The following is an 18870-nucleotide window of genomic DNA, read 5'->3' on the forward strand; positions in this document are numbered from 1 at the left end:
ATGAACAAAATAAACTGATGAACATAACAGGTCTAGAGGCCTAGATACACGGAACAGACTGACAGGTGGCAGAGGACAGAGAGGTGGGGGAACAGGAAGAGATTGACCAAAGAACATATATGCATATATGCATAACCCATGGACAGAGACAATAATGTGGTAAAGGCCTGGGGTGGGGCTGGGGCTGGTTGGAGGGGGAAAGGGAGCTGACTGGGGGATATCTGTAATACAGGCAACAATTTTAAAAAAGAAATACCTAACATAAGGTCGAGAGACAGTACACATTTGTTGAATGGATGGAGAAAATAAGACTTAAGCTGAACCTGAAGAATGGATAGACTTTAGCTAGGTTTTGGTGAAAAGAAGAGAATTGCAGGTAAAGAAAATGACTTAAGTAAAGAATGGAGGCAGCTTTGAGGGGTATAATATGAACTGGAAGGCAGACTAGGGGAGTACTAGGCACAGAGGATGATGATATTGTTGGCATGTGAGTTGGAACAGAACCTGTGAGAGAGGATACAAAATACCATGTGATAGGATCTGGCTATTGAACCAAAGGAAAGCTAAAGGTCAAAGGTGTCTAAAGTCATACCTCAGGATACTAGGCAGTGATTTGGTAGTAAATTGTTCTTGTAATTAAAAATATCTCTGAATTTTAAAAAATATATATTTTATTGAATTTTTACAGAGAGGAAGAGGGAGGGATAGAGAGTCAGAAACATCGATGAGAGAGAAACATCGATCAGCTGCCTCTTGCACACCCCCCACTGGGGATGTGCCCGAAACCAAGGTACATGCCCTTGATCGGAATCGAACCCGGGACCCTTGAGTCCGCAGGCCGATGCTCTATCCACTGAGCCAAACCGGTTTTGGCAAAAAAAAAAAAAAAAAATATCTCTGAATTTTTTTACATGAAGACACCCCAAATCCTCTTATTATTTTTTAAGGTTCGAATACATCACACTATCAGTACGAAGCTTAAATGATCACATCTTTGTCATTGGAAACCACTTCAAGTTGGTTCCCCACTAGTCTTTGATAGCTCCCTTGCTTTCTGGTAGATGGAATGGTCCAGGCTTGTCTTGAATACTTTCTGGGTCACACCTGGAATCTCCCATTTCTCTAATACGCCCCAGGTTCTTTTCATGAGGAATTATACTTTCAAATCTTAGCTTGATGCTCTTGGCTACTTAGCCTGTTTCTAGGCCTTTTCAGTGGACAGCGCTAGGGAAGGTATGTCTGTATAGACATGGATACATTAAGTACTCTTTACAGGAAACTGCTCATCGCTTTAAATATGCTCAGTTATGCTATTAGGCAATGAAAGCAGTAAGTTATTAAATGAGGTCTTAGTGACATGAAAGAATTAGTGCAGCTTCCTCAGGCGACTTACTTATAAAGAGGCACCAGGAGAATTTCATTAACAAATTAGTGGTACAGTAAGTAGAAACTCAGCTCTAGCATTTTTTTTTTTTTTTTAGCTGTTATACTTTAGAACAGCAATTTTCAACCTTTTCATCTCATGGCACATGTAAACTAATTACTAGTAATTACATTTTTTGCCAATCTTACAAAAAATAGGTATAATTTTGATTCATTCACACTGGACAGCTATTGTTGTGTTGGCTGTTGTCATTTTTTATTTGACAATCTAAAGGAAAAGAGGTCAGTGTCCCTGACTCAGGTATAGTATATTTAAAAGTTCTTGTGTTGAATATCACTGCTTTAGAATATAAAATCACCAGGATGCATTAGGGTGACCTTTTGAAGTTTGCAAAATTTTTATTGGAGAAAGCACTGAATAACCATTAATGCTAGTTCTAGTGTCACAGCTACAAACAATGACAACTGTAGTCTATTTATGATGACCTTGTGGCTTATCAAGAACATTTCTCACACTATAATAATTTACTGGAAAATTAAATATAATTGATTTAATCACACAGAAAATTAAAAAAAGTACATTCAACTGTGGAAATGACAAGTCCTTGACTTGACTTTTGAGCAAGAGTATACTACTTTACTCACCATTTTTTTTAAAAACGAAGGTTGAGTTTTATAGAACTTTAAATCCCAAAGTCTTTCCCATCTCCAATATAAGCTACAGAAAATAAATGCATTACCATGGGGATTCACCCTCAAACAGACTTTATTTTACACATATTTTGAAATGCAGAAACTTTAATTAAACAGTATCTTTAAAAACTATACTAGGCTATGAAACACCTAGTAAGTCTCAGATAAAATACTATTTTTCATATGGTGAGTGAATTTTGAACCAAAAAAAGTACCCCCCCAAACTAAACAAAATTATAGTTGGTCATAGGCATTGCCTTTTATTTTTAAAAATCATATATATGTATATGTATATATATGTATATAGTATTTTTATTTTATTTAATGTCTTCATTTACTTATTTTTGAGAGAGAGAGAGAAAGAAAAGAGAGAGAGAGAGGACAGGAGAGGGAGAGAGAGAGAAGAAGGGAGAGGAAGAGAGAGGGGAAGAGAGAGAAACATTGTTGTGAGAGCGGACATCAATTGGCTACCTCCTGCATGCTCCTATTGGGGATCGAGCCTGCAACCCGGCAACCTTTCAGTGCACAGGATGATACCCAACCAACTGAGCCACACTGGCCAGGGTGGCATTGCCTTTTAGAGGAAAAGCAAACATTTTCAGCTTTCAATGCTATAGAACTGGCAACTGATACTTGTGCTATGAAGCAGGAAAATAGATTTCATCTTCTGTGCCAATTCCAATACTTTGCGAGTGGCTTCCTGGGGTACTGTGTTGGGATGAATTCTGAGATTGCTCCCAGCATCCGTAAGAAAGAGAACAGTGATCAATTAAGGACTGGAGAGTCACAGCATGTGTGCTATGCACTTGGTAACCATGATGAAACAGCATTTAAAAAAAAAAAAATCACAGACTTACCAGATAAGCCACCCACATCCATCTTCTTCAGGTTCTTTGCCTCCAGGATGACAACAGTCAGTTTGCCAGCAGTGGGTACATAGCGAAGGGAGAAGCAGATATCACCCAGTTTCTCTTGCTGCAAAAGCCAATATGCAAGCATAAGTAACTTTCCAGATAAAGATAAATATAGTCTACAAATACATTGTAAATTCCTCAGGAGGAGCATTATGACAATTAGAATTGGAAAATTCTTAGGCTCATCGGCATCTGCCCAGTGGTCTTTCATTCACTAAGGTATCATCATGAGTGATTGCAGCCCACTTCAGTTTTTAAACAGCTCATTTATGCTTTAACATTCATTGAACTAGATCCATAATTCAACGGTTCAGGAAATGAGACCAAGATGACTTTGCTAGAGACTCCACTCTGAATGGCACTGTCACACTCCGGGCAAACTTCTCAACTTTATCAAATACCTTTGAAAGGAGCCAGGCACTTTCTTTACTAAAATCACCCCTACCTAAATTTTGGTCCCTTTACACCTCAAATAGGATTATGTTTAATACTTTATATTTAGGTTTTTTGATAAAAGACTATTGATTGGAATTTTCTGAATTTCTAGTAGCTGAAAAACAACGAAGTAAGTTTTTGCACTTTCATTTTTACTCATTTCAAGTGAGGTCTAACTTTCTTTATCCTAATATGTGTAAAAATCTAAATCCTAATATTGGTAAAAATCTAAGTGGCAGGTTGGAAAACAAATACATAGTAATAAAAAAGAATCCCATAACCCCTCACCTGTTTAATTGATACCATATTTTACGCTCAAAGCACATTCACCAATGCTGTACCCAGGCATTTCTGAACAAATGAGTCAGAGTTGAAGATGATGGTATACAAAACTTGTGTTTACTTTTCCAGAAAGAACTGCTATGGGTTCTTCCACCTTAAGTGTCTTACTCTTCGGTATCACTAATTAAGGACCATGTTGTTAGAACTTGCGCATTCGTATTTACAAGCGTGAGGGAGATAAGGTGGGAGATGCTGGAGGATCTAGATGGCTTTCTGCCACAGGAAATTAGGTATCCAACAAACTAGGGTTTATTTCTTATTGCCCCCCCCCCCCGCCAAAAAAAATGAATTCTGGTTTCAAATATGGTAATGGTTATCAGATTTCTGAAGATAGACTTTTAACATAGGAGTGAGTTACAGTCTCTCATGTTATACTCTTACTAGAGGCCCAGTGCACAAAATTCGTACATGGGAGGGGGTCCCCTCAGCCCAGCCTGCACCCTCTCCAATCCGGGATCCCTCGGGGGATGTCCGACTGCTGGTCTAGACTGGCAGTCTGAAATCTCTCTCACAATCCTGGACTGCTGGCTCCTAATTGTTCACCTGCCTGCCTTGCTGGTTGCCCCTAACTGCCCCCCCGCAACTGGCCTGATTGCCCCTCACTGCCTCTGTGTGCTGATCTGGTTGCCCCCAACTGCCCGCCTCTGCCAGCCAGGTTGCCCCCAATTGCCCCTCTCTGCCAGCCTGGTTGCTCCTAACTGCCGGCCTGGTCGCCCCCAACAGCCCCCCCTGCTGGCCTGGTTGCCCCCAACTGCCCCCCTGCCAGCTTGGTCACCCCTCATGGCCCCCCCCCCCCCCCGGCCGGCCTGGTTGCCCCACGCAGCCTGCTTGTTCAGTCGTTTGGTCATCCCTTGGGCTGGCCCTGTGTGGCTGAGGGGCTGAGGGGACTGGGTGCTGCCATCATGTGGCTATGGATGCCGCCATCTTTGAGGGTGTGGCAGTCAATTAGCATAGTCCCTCCTTATTGGCTGTGGGCGCTGCCATGTTTGTGAGGGTGTGACAGTTAATTAGCATATTCCCCTTTATTAGATAGGATTATGACCATATTTAGCTTTATCTACTAGTATAACTTTACGAATACTAAATCAGCCAGAGTCTCCAGTGTGGAAATATCTGCCTACATGTACTAGGTAATTCCTTTATAGGATACTCATTATATCCACCTTTAAGAGAGAAAGGCATAGCTACCTGTTCTATGCTTTATCTATAGGTGAGAAGTAATATATTCAGTTTGTGTAAGTAAGTGTGTGTGAGAAGTGTTGCTCTTTCTGCTTAAGGAGTGTTTATATTGAAAATATCACGTGTTTTTTTAATTTAAATACATTTTTGTTGACTTCAGAGAGGAAGGAAGAAGGAGAGAAAGATAGAACCATCAATGATGGGAGAGAATCATTGATTGGCTGCCTCCTACACATCCCTTACTGGGGATTGAGCCGGCAATCTGGGCATATGCCCTGACCGGGAATTGAACTGTGACCTCCTGGTTCATGGGTCAATACTCAACCACTGAGCAATACCAGCCGGGCTCAACATATGTGTTTATAGCCCCCATTCTTTCATTCCTTGAGTCCTCAGAACATCTTACCTATACATCTCTTAAGTCATTAAGGGCTTATTTTTGTCTTATTGTGCACACATCTTAGTTTTCCCACATGATTGTAAATTCCTTGAAGACAAGGTACTTGCTTGAATTATCAGTTCCCACACATTTCCAAAAAAGCAAATGGCAATTTTAGATAATATCCCCTTTTGAGTTATGTAGGTCATAGCTCACTTCCATTAGTGTAGGTAATAGTTACTTCTAATGTGCTAAATTCACCTGAAATGCCACCCCTACAATTAATTTACACATCAGAAGGACCTAGTGGAATAAATTACTTTTCATAGTTTTTGAAAATACAGAATGAGAGTCAATATCAGAGAAATTAATACAAAGTGTAGACAAATTTATCTGAACTTTATGAGATAAGAGAGATGTAAATGAACAAAATTGCTGTTCAAAAATGCTCATTAGTAGGAGGGTTCTTTTTGCTGGATTCTGTCTTTTGCCACAAGACCCTCCCTGGGGAACTCACTTTGTTGCAGAACCAGGTTACTGTAGCAGTCCTAATTAGGCATTTTAGACATGACTGTTCTCTTTTAAATGACACCTCTCTTTATGGCCCATAATTTAATTCCATAGTTAATTTATTGGCATCTCAATTGTTTAAAACAAATGTCACAACTTACCTACATCCTACTATCATTTTATTCTATCTTATGATATTTAGGGAATTTTAAAGATTTTACATAATATTTAGTTTTAGAAGAGAGCAGTTATGGAGTTTGAAAAACCACATCTCAAGTAGGAGAAATATGTGAAGTTTTCTGTAATTTTAAAACTATGGGACAGAGAAAGAAGGAGTAGTTTTTTAAAAAAATATATCAAAATGGAAACTTTGGGAGAAAGAAAAATAAGGAAAAGTACTTATTTTAGCAGCCTTTACAGATCTACATATGACTAACTTAGGTACTTAAACATGTAAAACTTCATTTGCTCATAAAATTATAATTGGTACACAAAATTAAACATTTTTCTATCAATCAATTGAAGTTACTTTTCAGTGTTTTAAAATCTTATTTCTGGATCTATAAGCCATTTGAAAACCAGTCACTGTTTATTCTGGAATTTGTGTCCTTTTTGGAACCAAGCATATAAAGAACAACTCATTTTCTAGAAACGGGGGAGGAAAATACCCAACTCATGTGAACCTTTATCTTGTTCATTAAACTTTCTGAGTTATAACTTTCTGAGATATAAATATATGCTGTTCCTAATTCTTTAAAAATCAGCTTTAATAATTTTCTAAAATGAAAAGTTTGAGAATGGGGCCAACTTTCTTCTGTTACATTCTGGTTTTATCCTTGATTAATTGTTTTAGGACATTTAATTAGACGGAAATCCATTCCTGTCCCTAGAGTCTGGTTTTAGCATGTGAAGGTTCCATTGTATCTCTTGTTATCTACACAGAAGAATCAGAATGATCTGATAGTTTTATGTGGACATTTTCACATCAAACTCTTATTTAATAGTTTTCACATGTCAGTTTGGAAGAAAGATAATTGGATAGTAATATATAAAGATATAATATTAAATATTTTATCTATCACTCTAAATTTCTAGAAATCAAACATTTCTAAATTTTATAAATGTTTCCTTTAGCAGGGTTATGGTGATGGAAAACAAAAGTGGTTCTTAAAAAATTTATGTAGAAAAAGGATACCCAAATCTGTCTCTCAGATCCTTATTGCTCCTTGACAATTCTGTGTGTGTTTTCTCCACAACTGCCCTGTGAAGTAGGTACTGTTATGTCCACTTTATAAATGAAAACTTGGAGACTCAGAGGTTACATAAGGTCTATAAGTGTCTCAGTGTGGAGCTGAAGCAAGGTCCTTAGACTCAAATCATGAGTTGTCTTTACCATCAGATTACCATCTGGAAGGACAAACAAATATTCCAACTGACTGCCCATTGGCTACTCCATTCTCACTGACATTTTAGTCCTGTCGTAAAACTAGAAATGAAAACATGCTGGAAGTACAGTTTTTATAAGGTAATTTCAAGCAAGACCCTGTAGAGCTGCAGCCGACAGATGAGTGCTTTTGCTGCTGTGATTATCTCATGAAGGGGGCCTTATTACTATTAGGAATTTCAGCTTTATGTATAATTTATTTTAGTCAATTGCCTTGATCACTAGGTGGAAACTGCCAGTCAGTGTTAGAAAGTTCCAACTGTGAGATTTAGAGAAATTAACCTGCTCTTTTAGAATGGGGAGCTGACAATCAGAAAGCACTTTTGTTCTGAGCTGCTTGATAATTCCATGATTTTTTTTTTAAAAAGTAGCCACTAAATAGACACAAATTAATGATTGGCTGGACAACTCCAGCAATACCTTGCCTTTTTGAAAAGCATGGTAGATATTAGAACAGAGGTCATACGGAATGGCTACATAAAGTTTGATTTAAAATGAATATTTATTTGATGGCTTCTATAATACCACACCTCATTTTATATATAAATAGAGGGGTTCACTTAGTGACCTTTGCAAATGGGGGCTAAGTTCACATGTGTGTTGGAAATGCTATACTTTTGAATGAGTTTTTAAAAGACACCTGAATTGACTTAATGCTGTGACATTTTAAAAAGGCATGTTCTATTTATATTAATCTTAGGATTTTTCTATGTGTTAAGTTAGTGATAGATTCTTTGAGTAGAGGATTTTTCTATGTGGTTGGGAATCTATTTATAGGTGACAAGTACTAAATGGCAGTCCCATAATCTCTCAAAATGAAAATTCAGACTATGTGTATCCTCCATTTCTAAAAAATACTAAGATGTTATTTATTTATAAGAAGGACAATGTCAGGTTTTTTTTTCTAAATAACAAAGTGGGTGGCTTTAAATATGTCCTTTGTGTGGTAGTATCTTTCAAATTCATCTTATTCCCACAACTACTTTTCATAGCCCTGAAGTATCTGCCAAATCGGTATTTACATCTAATTGTCCAGATGGTCACAGTGTGAAATGCTGTTGTGGATGTCCTGAGGCTAAAAAGATTGAATCTGGCCCAGCATACAAATGTACTGTAAATTGTTCAGGTGAATGAGACAGTGTGTTATACCTTTGAATACTTATTTTTTACTATATAACCCATTAACTTTGTATTCATTCAATTATTCGTTCATTTCTTATTAAATAACTGTTATGTTCCACCATGGGTTCTTTCAGGTTCTAGATTCCAATATGTCTGGATGAATAAGATGACTTTAAGATTTTCAGAATATAGTGGAGAGACAGACTTAGGTAGATAAAAACAACATAATGTAATAACTGCACCGTATAGGCAGCACAAACGCTATGGGAGCGAAGAGGAGAAGGTTGAAACTTTGCAGAGTCTGGACTTTAATAGGAGATTTATAGCCCTTATTGATCCAGCCACCTCAAATGCAGGTTCTTTGTAAAACGAATGAACTTGCCATGCAAATGTAGCTTTAAGACAAGTCTCTAGCTAGCTCTCCTCTTTTAGCCAGAACTACTAGCATGTAAGAGGGGTTAGTGTCATGACATTGGTCCTGAAAGAGCCAATACTTGAGCTGAGATGTAAAGATTCAGCAGGAAGAATCAATGTGAGCCCGTTGAAGAAGAGAGCAAGAATGTTCTAGGCAAAGAAATGCATATGCAAAATCCCTAAGGGCTTAAACCAAGTTAGTCTTCTATAAGCATAACATTTAGGCAGTTAAATATAAATTTCTGTTTATGATTTAGATCTTCAAAATTTCTTCATGATATTTTTAACTTCTATTTTGATTAAAAGTTACACTTTGAGTACTTCTAGAAATAATAACTAACATCAGAAAAGTGGATATTCTGAAGTGATCAAAATAAGAATGATAAAATAGAAAATCAAAATGCCTATTAAAAAGTAATAGTTAAGTGCAGAACAGAGTGGTGGGAAGAGCACTGGAATGAGACATGGGCATTAACTCACTATGTCTTCATTAAGCAGATATTTATTGGACATTTCCTGTGTGCCAGGTACTGTTCTAGGCACTGGGATACAATAAAGCATGCAAAAATCAATGAACAAAATAAACATAGACTATAAGGCAAAGTGAAGTAGTTAGAAGAGTTATTGGCCCTTAAAATGTACTATATGAGTGTTTGCTATTATAACAAAAATCCTATATGAACTACCCTCTTCTCTAGATAGTTCAGGTTCTTCTGTTCCTTTTTACAGCCAAACTTCTTGAATGAACTGGCTACAATCATTGTCCCAAAAACATATGTTCCACTGATTTCTCTTTCCATCATTTTATTGAAATGGTTCCTGTTTCAAATGACACACATATTAGTAAGCCAAATATTTTTTTGGTCTCATCGACAGAACTCTCAACAGAATTTGTTGACTTTTTTTTTTTTTTTTGATTCTTTAATCCAATTTATTTGTCTATGGCCACTCTTTTTTTTTTTTTTTTTTTTTTAATTGGGGTGCCAGAAAAGAGAGAGAGCAAGATATTGAAAACCTATTTGAAGAAATAATGACAGAACATTTCCCCTACCTGGGAAAGAAATATACTTATAAGTCTAAAAGCACAGAGAGTCCCAAACAAGAGGAACCCAAAGAGGACCACACCAGGACACATCATTATTAAAATGCCAAGGGCTAAAGACAAAGAATTTTAAAAGCAGCAAGAGAAAAGCAATTAGTTACCTACAAGGGAGTGCCTATACAACTGTCAGCTGATTTCTCAACAGAAACTATACAGGCCAGAAGGGAGTGTCAGAAAATATTCAAAGTGATGAATAGTAAGGTCCTACAACCAAGATTACTCTACCCAGCAAAACTATCATTTAAAACTGAAGGTTAGACAAAGAGCTTCACAGACAAAAAAAAAAGCTAGAGGAGTTCATCACCACCATACCAGCATTGAAGGTATTCTTTAAGAAGAAGAATAAGAAGGAAAATATCAAATATATAAACAATAAAATGGCAATAAATACATATCTATCAACAATTAAATCTAAAAATCAAAATAAATAAGAAATCTTATGGACAGAATAAACCGGTCAATAAAATGGAACCAGAGGCCTGGAAATGATGATTCTCAGAGGGAAGGGGGTGGGGTGGAAGAATTTAAACAAAAATCTTCTATGCATATATGCATTTCCTATGGATATAGATAATTGGGTATCGAAGGCCTGGGGCAGAGCAGGAACTGGGAGTAGGGGGAATGTGTGTGTGTGGTGGGGGAGAGGGACATCTGTAATACTATCAACAAAAAATATTTTAAAATAATAAATAAATAAATAATAATAATAAAAAAAGAGATTGAGAATAACAATCAGCCTGCAGGTAGAAGCAATCACCCCACCCTGTTGGAAAAACCTCTGGCCCCACCCTGTGGTCAATAGCCTGAGGATAATAAAGAATGAATACAATCAGACTGCAGGCAGAGGCAGGTCTTGAGACCTTGAGTCTTTGAGTTTAATTTTGTTCCCCCGGGCCACTCATTCTTGATGTCCTTTCTCAAGGCTTAGTCCTAGCCCATTTCTTTTCTTCATAAACTGGTATTACCCCAGTCTATGGCTGTTACAATCTTCTTAGAAGGGATTTCCAAATTTGTATCTTCAGTTTAGATCTTTTATCTGTGCTACAGACTTATACATCTAACCATCTGCTTGTCATTTTCACATTAGAATATTTCATACACATATTAGGCTCAAATGCCAAAAGCTGGATTTATTATCTTTCTCAAAAACTTGGTTCATTCTATTTCAGTGATTGGTACCAGCATTCAACCAGCACTCAAACTGGAAAACTGGGAATTATCATTGACCTTCGACTTCTTTAGAGCTCTGATTTAATCTATTAGAAATTTCTCAAATGGGTCTACTTGTTTCCACCCCTATCCAATAAATCTCTAATATTCCAATATTAGAATATTTATCACCATAATTCAATAATCTGTCACCTGGATTATTCCAATAGTCTGTTAGTTGGTCTCCTTAAGTTTACTCTTGAAATAAAGTGGGCAGTCACCTTTTAGGTAACTAATCTACTTATAATACTCAAATAGGTCTCCTGTCTCTCTTGGGATAAAGACCTGCATCTTTACATCAGTTACAATATTCCTCAGGGTTTGGTTCCAGGTTACTCCGCAGCCTCATCTGAAACCACTTGTCCCCTGTGTGCTCTAGCCACATCAGTTTTCTTCATATCATTAAATATGTCATGTTAACTATGCTCATATTTAATGCCTCACCTCAAAGACCACTTATTTTGAGGAGCCATACCTGAATCACCAGACTAAATAAGGTCCTTCTTGAATATTCTTTTGTAGCTCCCTGTTATCTTCTTTTGAACTATTAATTATAGGAATAATGTATTATAATCACGTAGAATAATTATAATCATGTACAGCAGGCATGTATTGATTTTTGTGATCATTGGATTGTATCTCACTTCTATGAATCTGATCATCTGTATATAGTACCCTTTATCTGTATGCATAGTACCTGGCACAAAGGAAATGATTAGTACACTTTTAGCCAAAGAATGCATGCTCAACTCTGGCAGAGACTACTAGAAAAGTGATGTGCACCACTTCTAGACTTAACCTTTTGCACTCGGATGTCGAGTGTGACTCGACATGGTTAGCATTAGAATAAAGAAATCGAGAAAAAAACAAGCGAGTGCAAAGGGTTAATCCTCTCAAACTCCTACCTATGATCTTTTCTCTCTCTAATGACTGAGATAATGACCTTAGTGTGACCTTGGAAGAGCAGAGGTTCAATCAGCCAGGATTTCTGAATGGTTCCTGAAGAAAAGCAGAGTCCTACCTACCAATGTGGAACTACCTTGTACTATCGTGTGAGCAAGAAATACATTTCTTTTACTGACCCATCACAATTAGGCCTATTTTTAAAAATGGTTTTTAGAGAGAGAGGAAGGGAGAAGGTTAGAGAGATAGAAACATCAATGAGTGAGAAACATCAATTGGCTGCCTCCCGCATGCCCCTTATTGAGAATTGAGCCTGCTACCCGGACATGTGCCCTGATTGGGAATTGAACCATGACCTCTGGGTTCATGGGTCATCACTAAACCATTGAGCCACACCGGCAGGGCAATTGGGTCTATTTGACATTATTAACACAAATAAGAGAATAAGTTATAAATGGTGTTTTTAAAAGTATGATTAGTGATCCATTTCATTTTGTATGGTTGTAGAAAATAAGCAATGCTTAGTCAAATACTTCACTAATTCAGTTTACCAAACCCTTATTTTGTTTTCAATATGTCAGTCCTGGTGCAAGGTACTGGGAACAAAGGATTAAAACTTGTTCTTTTCCATAAGAACCTTATTCTGTGCTGGGAATAATAGGCATAAAAACAGAAGTTCAACATAAAATGGTAAGTGCTATTATAGCGAGATGTATTATGAAGGACCACTATAGAAAAGGTAGAGAAACTTGTTGTGGTTAATTTCATATATGTACATTTTGAGTGGAGAGTAGGGGAATGTGAATAGAATGTGAACTGGGAAGTGAGTCCCAGAAATGTCTTTGTCAAGATTCCTCATGATATAGTGTGCCATGGTGCCTGAAATCCCACCATGAATTCCTTTTTGCAAAAGCTCTAGATCTCTAGGTGGTCTTTACAATGATATGAAATAGTGTTTTGCCCCCTAGTGGACAACATGGCAATCCATCATGGTATTCAATTTTAGTTTGACAGATGTTGGGAGTTATGAAAGATTTATCCAAATGAGTGGAGATGGACAAAAAAGTGGAAGGTAGTGGGTATGCCCCCATAGCTTGGGATGCTGCTTCAGTTAATAGAGGGCCTAAGTGGGACCCCAGGAAATGACCAACTTTATGAGGACATGTGAAGAGGAAGGGAAATACTGGAGAACAGCTTGTGGAAGATTTCCCAAGACAAGATTTAACCAAGTTGCTTTGTTCCTTTAACATTCTCCCTCTGTTAACTACATGTCCTTGATTTATCTGGGTCAGATCCAATTTTAAATATTCTATTTTCTTGTCCTCATGTGAGTTGGAGGCTCCGAGATAAAGTGTCCTTTTCCTAATAGTTATGTGGATTATGGGAAACCAGTGTCATCTTCTTTTAAAAGGTGAATACCAAATAAGTCTGAAATATGGGCAACATACATTTCTATGTGGATTTGACCTATACAGTTATACAAGAAACATTGTAAAGAAATATTATGCCAGATGTGAGCCATTGATCTTGGAGCATCCGTGATAAATAATGTCAAGCAATCCTTAGACGTGTCATCTCTAGTGGCAAAAACATGCATTTGAATGATTTATTCAGAGGTTTACTGATAGAGCAGAATTAAAATTTTTCTATCATACTCAGTGACTGCAAAGAGTTTATCTCCTGACCTGTCACTCTGGAGCTACATTTACTGGTGCATCCCAGCTTGAGGGGAAACTATTGGAGAGTAGGGTCTTGACAGAGAAAGCTCAGAAGCCAGGATGCTGTCCTTGACAGAGAACACTTTTTCCTTTTTAGTTCTGGGATGATGGTGGTTAACAGGGAATCCAGAAGGAATGGCAGTGCCACATAACTAGGACCTGTCATTGGCCCAGGAAGATTTTCCTTCTCCTCAGGGAGGGTTGGGTAAAGAGGAGAGGATGAATGAATGCTCAGCAGATCTGAGTCCTGCCAGTATCCAACTCATGGGGGGTGCTCTAAGAAAGTTCTTCCTGCACCATTAACTGGATAAATAATAACTGCTTTATATTTAGATGAGGGTTACATGAGATCCACCTGTGAGCCAAGGGGAGCTCAAAATCATGGAGAGAAAAACCAAAAGAAGGCAGTAAAGGAAGTATGATGGCCCTAGGCAATTTGGATCAGTGGATAGAGCATCAGCCCTTGAACTGAAGGGTCCCAGATTTGATTCTGGTCAAGGGCACCTACCTCGGTTGCAAGGTCCCATCCCTGGTCAGGTACGTATGGGAGGCAACCAATTGATCTCTCAGATCGATGTTTCTCTCTCTCTCTGTCTCTCCCCCTCCCTTCATTCTCTCTAAAAAATCAATGGAAAAATATCCTCAGGTTAACAAAAAGAAAACTTAAGAAAAAGAGAAAGTATGGTATAGGCTTGATCAAGTTACATGGAAGCTGGTAAGGAGAGAAAAGCTACTGAAAAACAAGGTTAGAGAGGTCAGAGGAGCCAAACTCAGCTTCTCTATTTCTGGCTTCAGTTGGCCATGGGGTCTGTCCATTGCAAATAGGAGCCTTTAAAAAAGAGAGAAGATAGAAAAAACCCTGAAAAATTGGAGTTGGGGCTGGGAAAGTCAGGCAGTGGAAAACAAAGGAAAAAAATAGAGAGGAGAGAAAAAATAGAGTAAAGGAAAAGCCAGTTTGTCTATTTTATCTTCCATTAGAAAGAGAGCAGAAGGAAGAGAGAAGACAAGGAAATCAAACAACCTGGAATGGGGAGGAGAGCAGCGGGAGGATTTTGAAAGAGGGTTTTATGTGAATTCACTTCATAAGGAATGAGAGCTGTTGCCTGGCGAGGGACCATGTAGGACCCTAATTATTAGTTCAATTGGGAAGAACCCAGGAGACATATTTGCAGTAATTCAAATCTACAGACATAAAGAGTTTGATGAACCTCAGATGACAGGGAAAGTGGATCTAGTTTGTAGACTGTATCAGAAGGGAAAGCACCAGGCACTGTGATGATTTCCCCAAGCTAAAGCTCAAGGCTGTTAGTTCTCTTCAGGATTGAAACAGGGGAAATAGGTCATATGGAAATTTCATTGAAAAAATACTATAATATGTTGAAGTTCCATTAACAGCAGCAGAGACACTTGGCATTAGGGCAGGGAAGTAGAAAAGAATGAAATAAAAAGCTGTTGAGAGGACCATGGGCACTGCACATTGTCTGCTTTTAATCCAGAGCAGAGACGCCTTCTGGCTGTTGTTGGAACAACAGAGATGTCCTTTACATGTGTGTCAACAAATCATATGAGCAAAAAATACATGAAGAGCTCCAGCCGGCATTGGCCAGCAGACTGAAGGGTCCCGGGTTCAATTCTGGTCAAGGGAACATACCTCAGTTGCAGGCTGAATCCCTGGTCCTGGTCCTCTCACATCAATGTTTCTCTCTGTCTCTCCCCCTCCCTTCCACTCTCTCTAAAAATCAATGGAAAAATGTCCTTGGGAGAGGATTAACAACAAAAAATACCTGAAGAAAAAAGTCTTACATAAGGGCAAAATAGCATGAGGAGCTTAGCAAAAAAGGAATGTATATATTATTGGGTTGGTGGCCCCCTTAAAAAGGTGCCATTGGGTACACTTGAGGGGTAGGGGATGGAGAAGACAATTATTGATTGAATGGAAGAAAATATTATCAGTGTAACATATTATTTATATTTCTTTAAAAATGGATTTGAAGGTGCAGCAGAAATTTAGGTAAGCTTGTCAGGAAGAGAAAGAGCTAGATAAAAATGGCTGGAGAAGATGATTCTTGCTGAGGATAGGAAACCACTACCCAAGAGGAGAGGCCTGTGGGAGGCCCACAGAGGAATAAAGAAAGGATTAAGAGTAAAAAAGAGTCCCCAGAGAATCTGATCCAAGGAAAGAGCAATAGAAGACAAAAATACGTAACAGGTTTTCTATAAATGAGATCCAAATTCCTGGAAAAGAATACAGGAGAGTCTGAGGCAAGTGGAGAGATTAGATCACAGAAAAAAGGCAGATAGTCAGTCATAGCTCAACAAAACTGGAAAACAGAAGTGGCTAATTTCTCTATACACAGGCATAGAGAAAGCACTGCTTGCAGCAGGACTATCTATACATATAAAAGCCTAACAACCGTTCAACTGTTTGACCGTTCGACTGGTAGCTATGATGCGCACTGACCACCAGGGGGCAGACATTCAATGCACAGGCATGGAAACATGGAACAGACTGATGACTCTCAGAGGGAAAGGGGGAGGGGAAGGATGGGAAGAGATTAACCATAGATCTTATATGTATACTAGAGGCCTGGTGCATGGATTTGTGCACCAGTGGGGTTCCTAGGCCTGGCCTGCAGGGATCAGGCCCAATCTGTGCACCGGCCTTCAACATCCCCTGAGGGATCCTGGATTGCGAGAGGGCGCAGGGCCTCTAGTGTAATATAAACACAGAGTGCCAAAGTTGAGAAGCAGAGTGAAATTTCACAACAAAATGGAAGCACTTTACAATAAAGTAAGAATAAAGTACTCCTGAAGGATTGACTTGGGGGTTCTTGATGCTCATCAATAGGGGAGGAGTAGCACACAGAGCAGGGGAATGGATTGCTGGAGACAAAGAACCTGGGTGAGATTGTGAGTGGGAATGTGTAGTGGGAACGAAAAGGCCAACTCTGTGAGCAAGAAGAGTTAAGACTGCAGAAATGGGAAGACCTAGTTTAAACATAACTGCCCTTTTGACAGATTGGAAAGGGTGCTCTCACTTGAAAAGATGTTTTAAAATATAAAGGGCAACCTATGAAAATGATGCCAGAGTAGAGCTTAAAGGCCATAGACTTAAAAAGGAAAATGGTAAAGGTATTCTGCATTTATACAGATAGGCAATTATACAGCAGGAACATTAGCAAATGAAAGCAAATTTATTTGGGGTTGCAAGAAATAGAACAAGAACTACTACTTGTCCACTTGTGTGATCTTGATTGCACCATGTTCTATTGTGGCTTCAAATCTTGAAACATGCTGCTTCCTTTGCCTGGTATAACCTCCCTCCCTTTGTTTTTCTCCTGAACTCCTACTTATTTCTCAGCTGAGTCCTTCCCTGACCATTCTTGCGAGTTTGGGGTTTCTTCCCTCTTTGTGTTTCCATGACACCTTTCCAAACTCTGAGTATCGCATTTGCAATGTCATACTCTAGACGTCTGTCTTTCACTAAACAAGGCCTATATGTTAATCCACTTTGTCTAACCCCGTGTCTACCATATAGCTAAAGGCCAACATAAAGTTACAGATCAAGAGAGAGGAAAATGGTAATTCTCAGTTTTTGTTCTATAGTAAGAAAAGGTTGGACTTAGTTGGTCAAGACTATGAGGACAAGTCATCTGCTGTGATGGGGATTGTGGTGACATGACAGAAATCAAAAGTTCTGCCTTCTGAGAGGCTCAGGGCAGAGTAAAGGAGTAAGCCCCTGGTTCTTTGATAGATCCTGCCTCTTATGCCAAAAAGCACACCTATAAGGCAGAGGTAAAAGCAAAATCTAGGGGTGGGGGAGAAAAGCTATGGAATACCAAAAAAAATAACAACAACAACAAAAAACTGCTTCTAGTACAGAGCAGATACCGCTTAAAACAGTTACCTGAAGAAAGAGTTATTTAGAAATGTCAATTGGGTTTCTTATTAAAAGCAAAAAAAAAAGTAGGATTTGGGGGATCAAGCTTTCTGGGAGAGTAGGCATGGCAAGGACAATGTACAGAGATCATCAGGAGAATAACTAACAGGATAAAAATGTAAAAGAGACAAAGAGAAAATCACAATTTTGGAGACTGAGTAGGTATTAAAAATTATTTGAGTAACATTGGGAATTTGGCTAGTTTGATGGTTGGGGAGAAATTGAAACTATTAATATATCCTGGTAAGAATAAAATGAAATCAAAGCTAGGAAAGAACTTTTAAATATTAAACCTGTCCTGTGAATGAAAGGTACTCATTTTTCTTGCTAGTTTAATATCAGAAGAACCACTTTTAAGTAGTTTCCCCTACTTCCATTGCTTCGTTTTTCTTTTAGACATAAAGTAGCTGTATTTTGTAAAGATGCAAACAAACCCTCTTTAAATTTAGATTTCAATGTTGCTGAATCTAATAAAGATGCAAAAAAGACCCTCATTACTTGATGATATAAGCTGAGGTGGAATATTTGAATTTCTGAATAGATATAAATCCCAATTATGACTATGGCCATTTTAGTCATTTCCAGGGTAATTATAACCCTGTATAGATGGAATGCTAAGATAATTGTAAGAAGTCTTTACTTGAGATAAAGAAGTATAGTCCATCTTTTGTGCCAGAAACATGATGCATCTACTTGGTAGTATCATAGTGTCACTGTGAAAAGACTATAATCAGATTGTGGGTAATAGGATCAAAATCTTTCTCGTGCACAGTCCACTGAATTAGTTTTCTGATGTAGGGGAGAATATATGGAGCAGCAGATTATAGGCATATAGATTAGCACTTTGAATTTAGATTTTCATCTTGATTATATAACTGACTTGAAGCAATATGAAGAAATTTGCTTAACTTTAGTTACCTCCTGCACAAAGTAGATCACCAACTGAAAGGTGATAAGGGAACACCTCCAACATCACCTCTGTTAATCTCAATTTTTTAGTGAAGCTGTCCCATCTGTATATTACTTTTTTTTTTTCAGAGTTTTTGACTTTTATCTTTTCCATGGTGATCTGTTCTCATCTATTTCTGCCTAAGGTTAAGCAACTAATTAGTATACTTCTCATGTTGCCTTTAACATGTTACACATTGTGGCCAAGTTACAGAGGAAGTATGTTGGGAATTCA

The 18870-nt window shown here is 38.1% G+C and overlaps 1 protein-coding gene across 2 annotated transcripts in view; it reads right to left on the reverse strand.

The window, feature by feature from the left end:
* SYT1 (synaptotagmin 1) overlaps positions 1–18870 on the reverse strand; it is a 200859-nt gene that overhangs the window by 85003 nt on the left and 96986 nt on the right. For both annotated transcript variants that reach the window (XM_028148620.2, XM_054719733.1), the window contains exon 6: positions 2934–3051. In XM_028148620.2, the coding sequence (XP_028004421.1) occupies positions 2934–3051 (118 nt within the window). The remainder of the gene's footprint in view (positions 1–2933; positions 3052–18870) is intronic.

The sequence above is a fragment of the Eptesicus fuscus genome, chromosome 7 (genome assembly GCF_027574615.1).
Source record: "Eptesicus fuscus isolate TK198812 chromosome 7, DD_ASM_mEF_20220401, whole genome shotgun sequence".
Taxonomy (NCBI): Eukaryota; Metazoa; Chordata; class Mammalia; order Chiroptera; family Vespertilionidae; genus Eptesicus; species Eptesicus fuscus.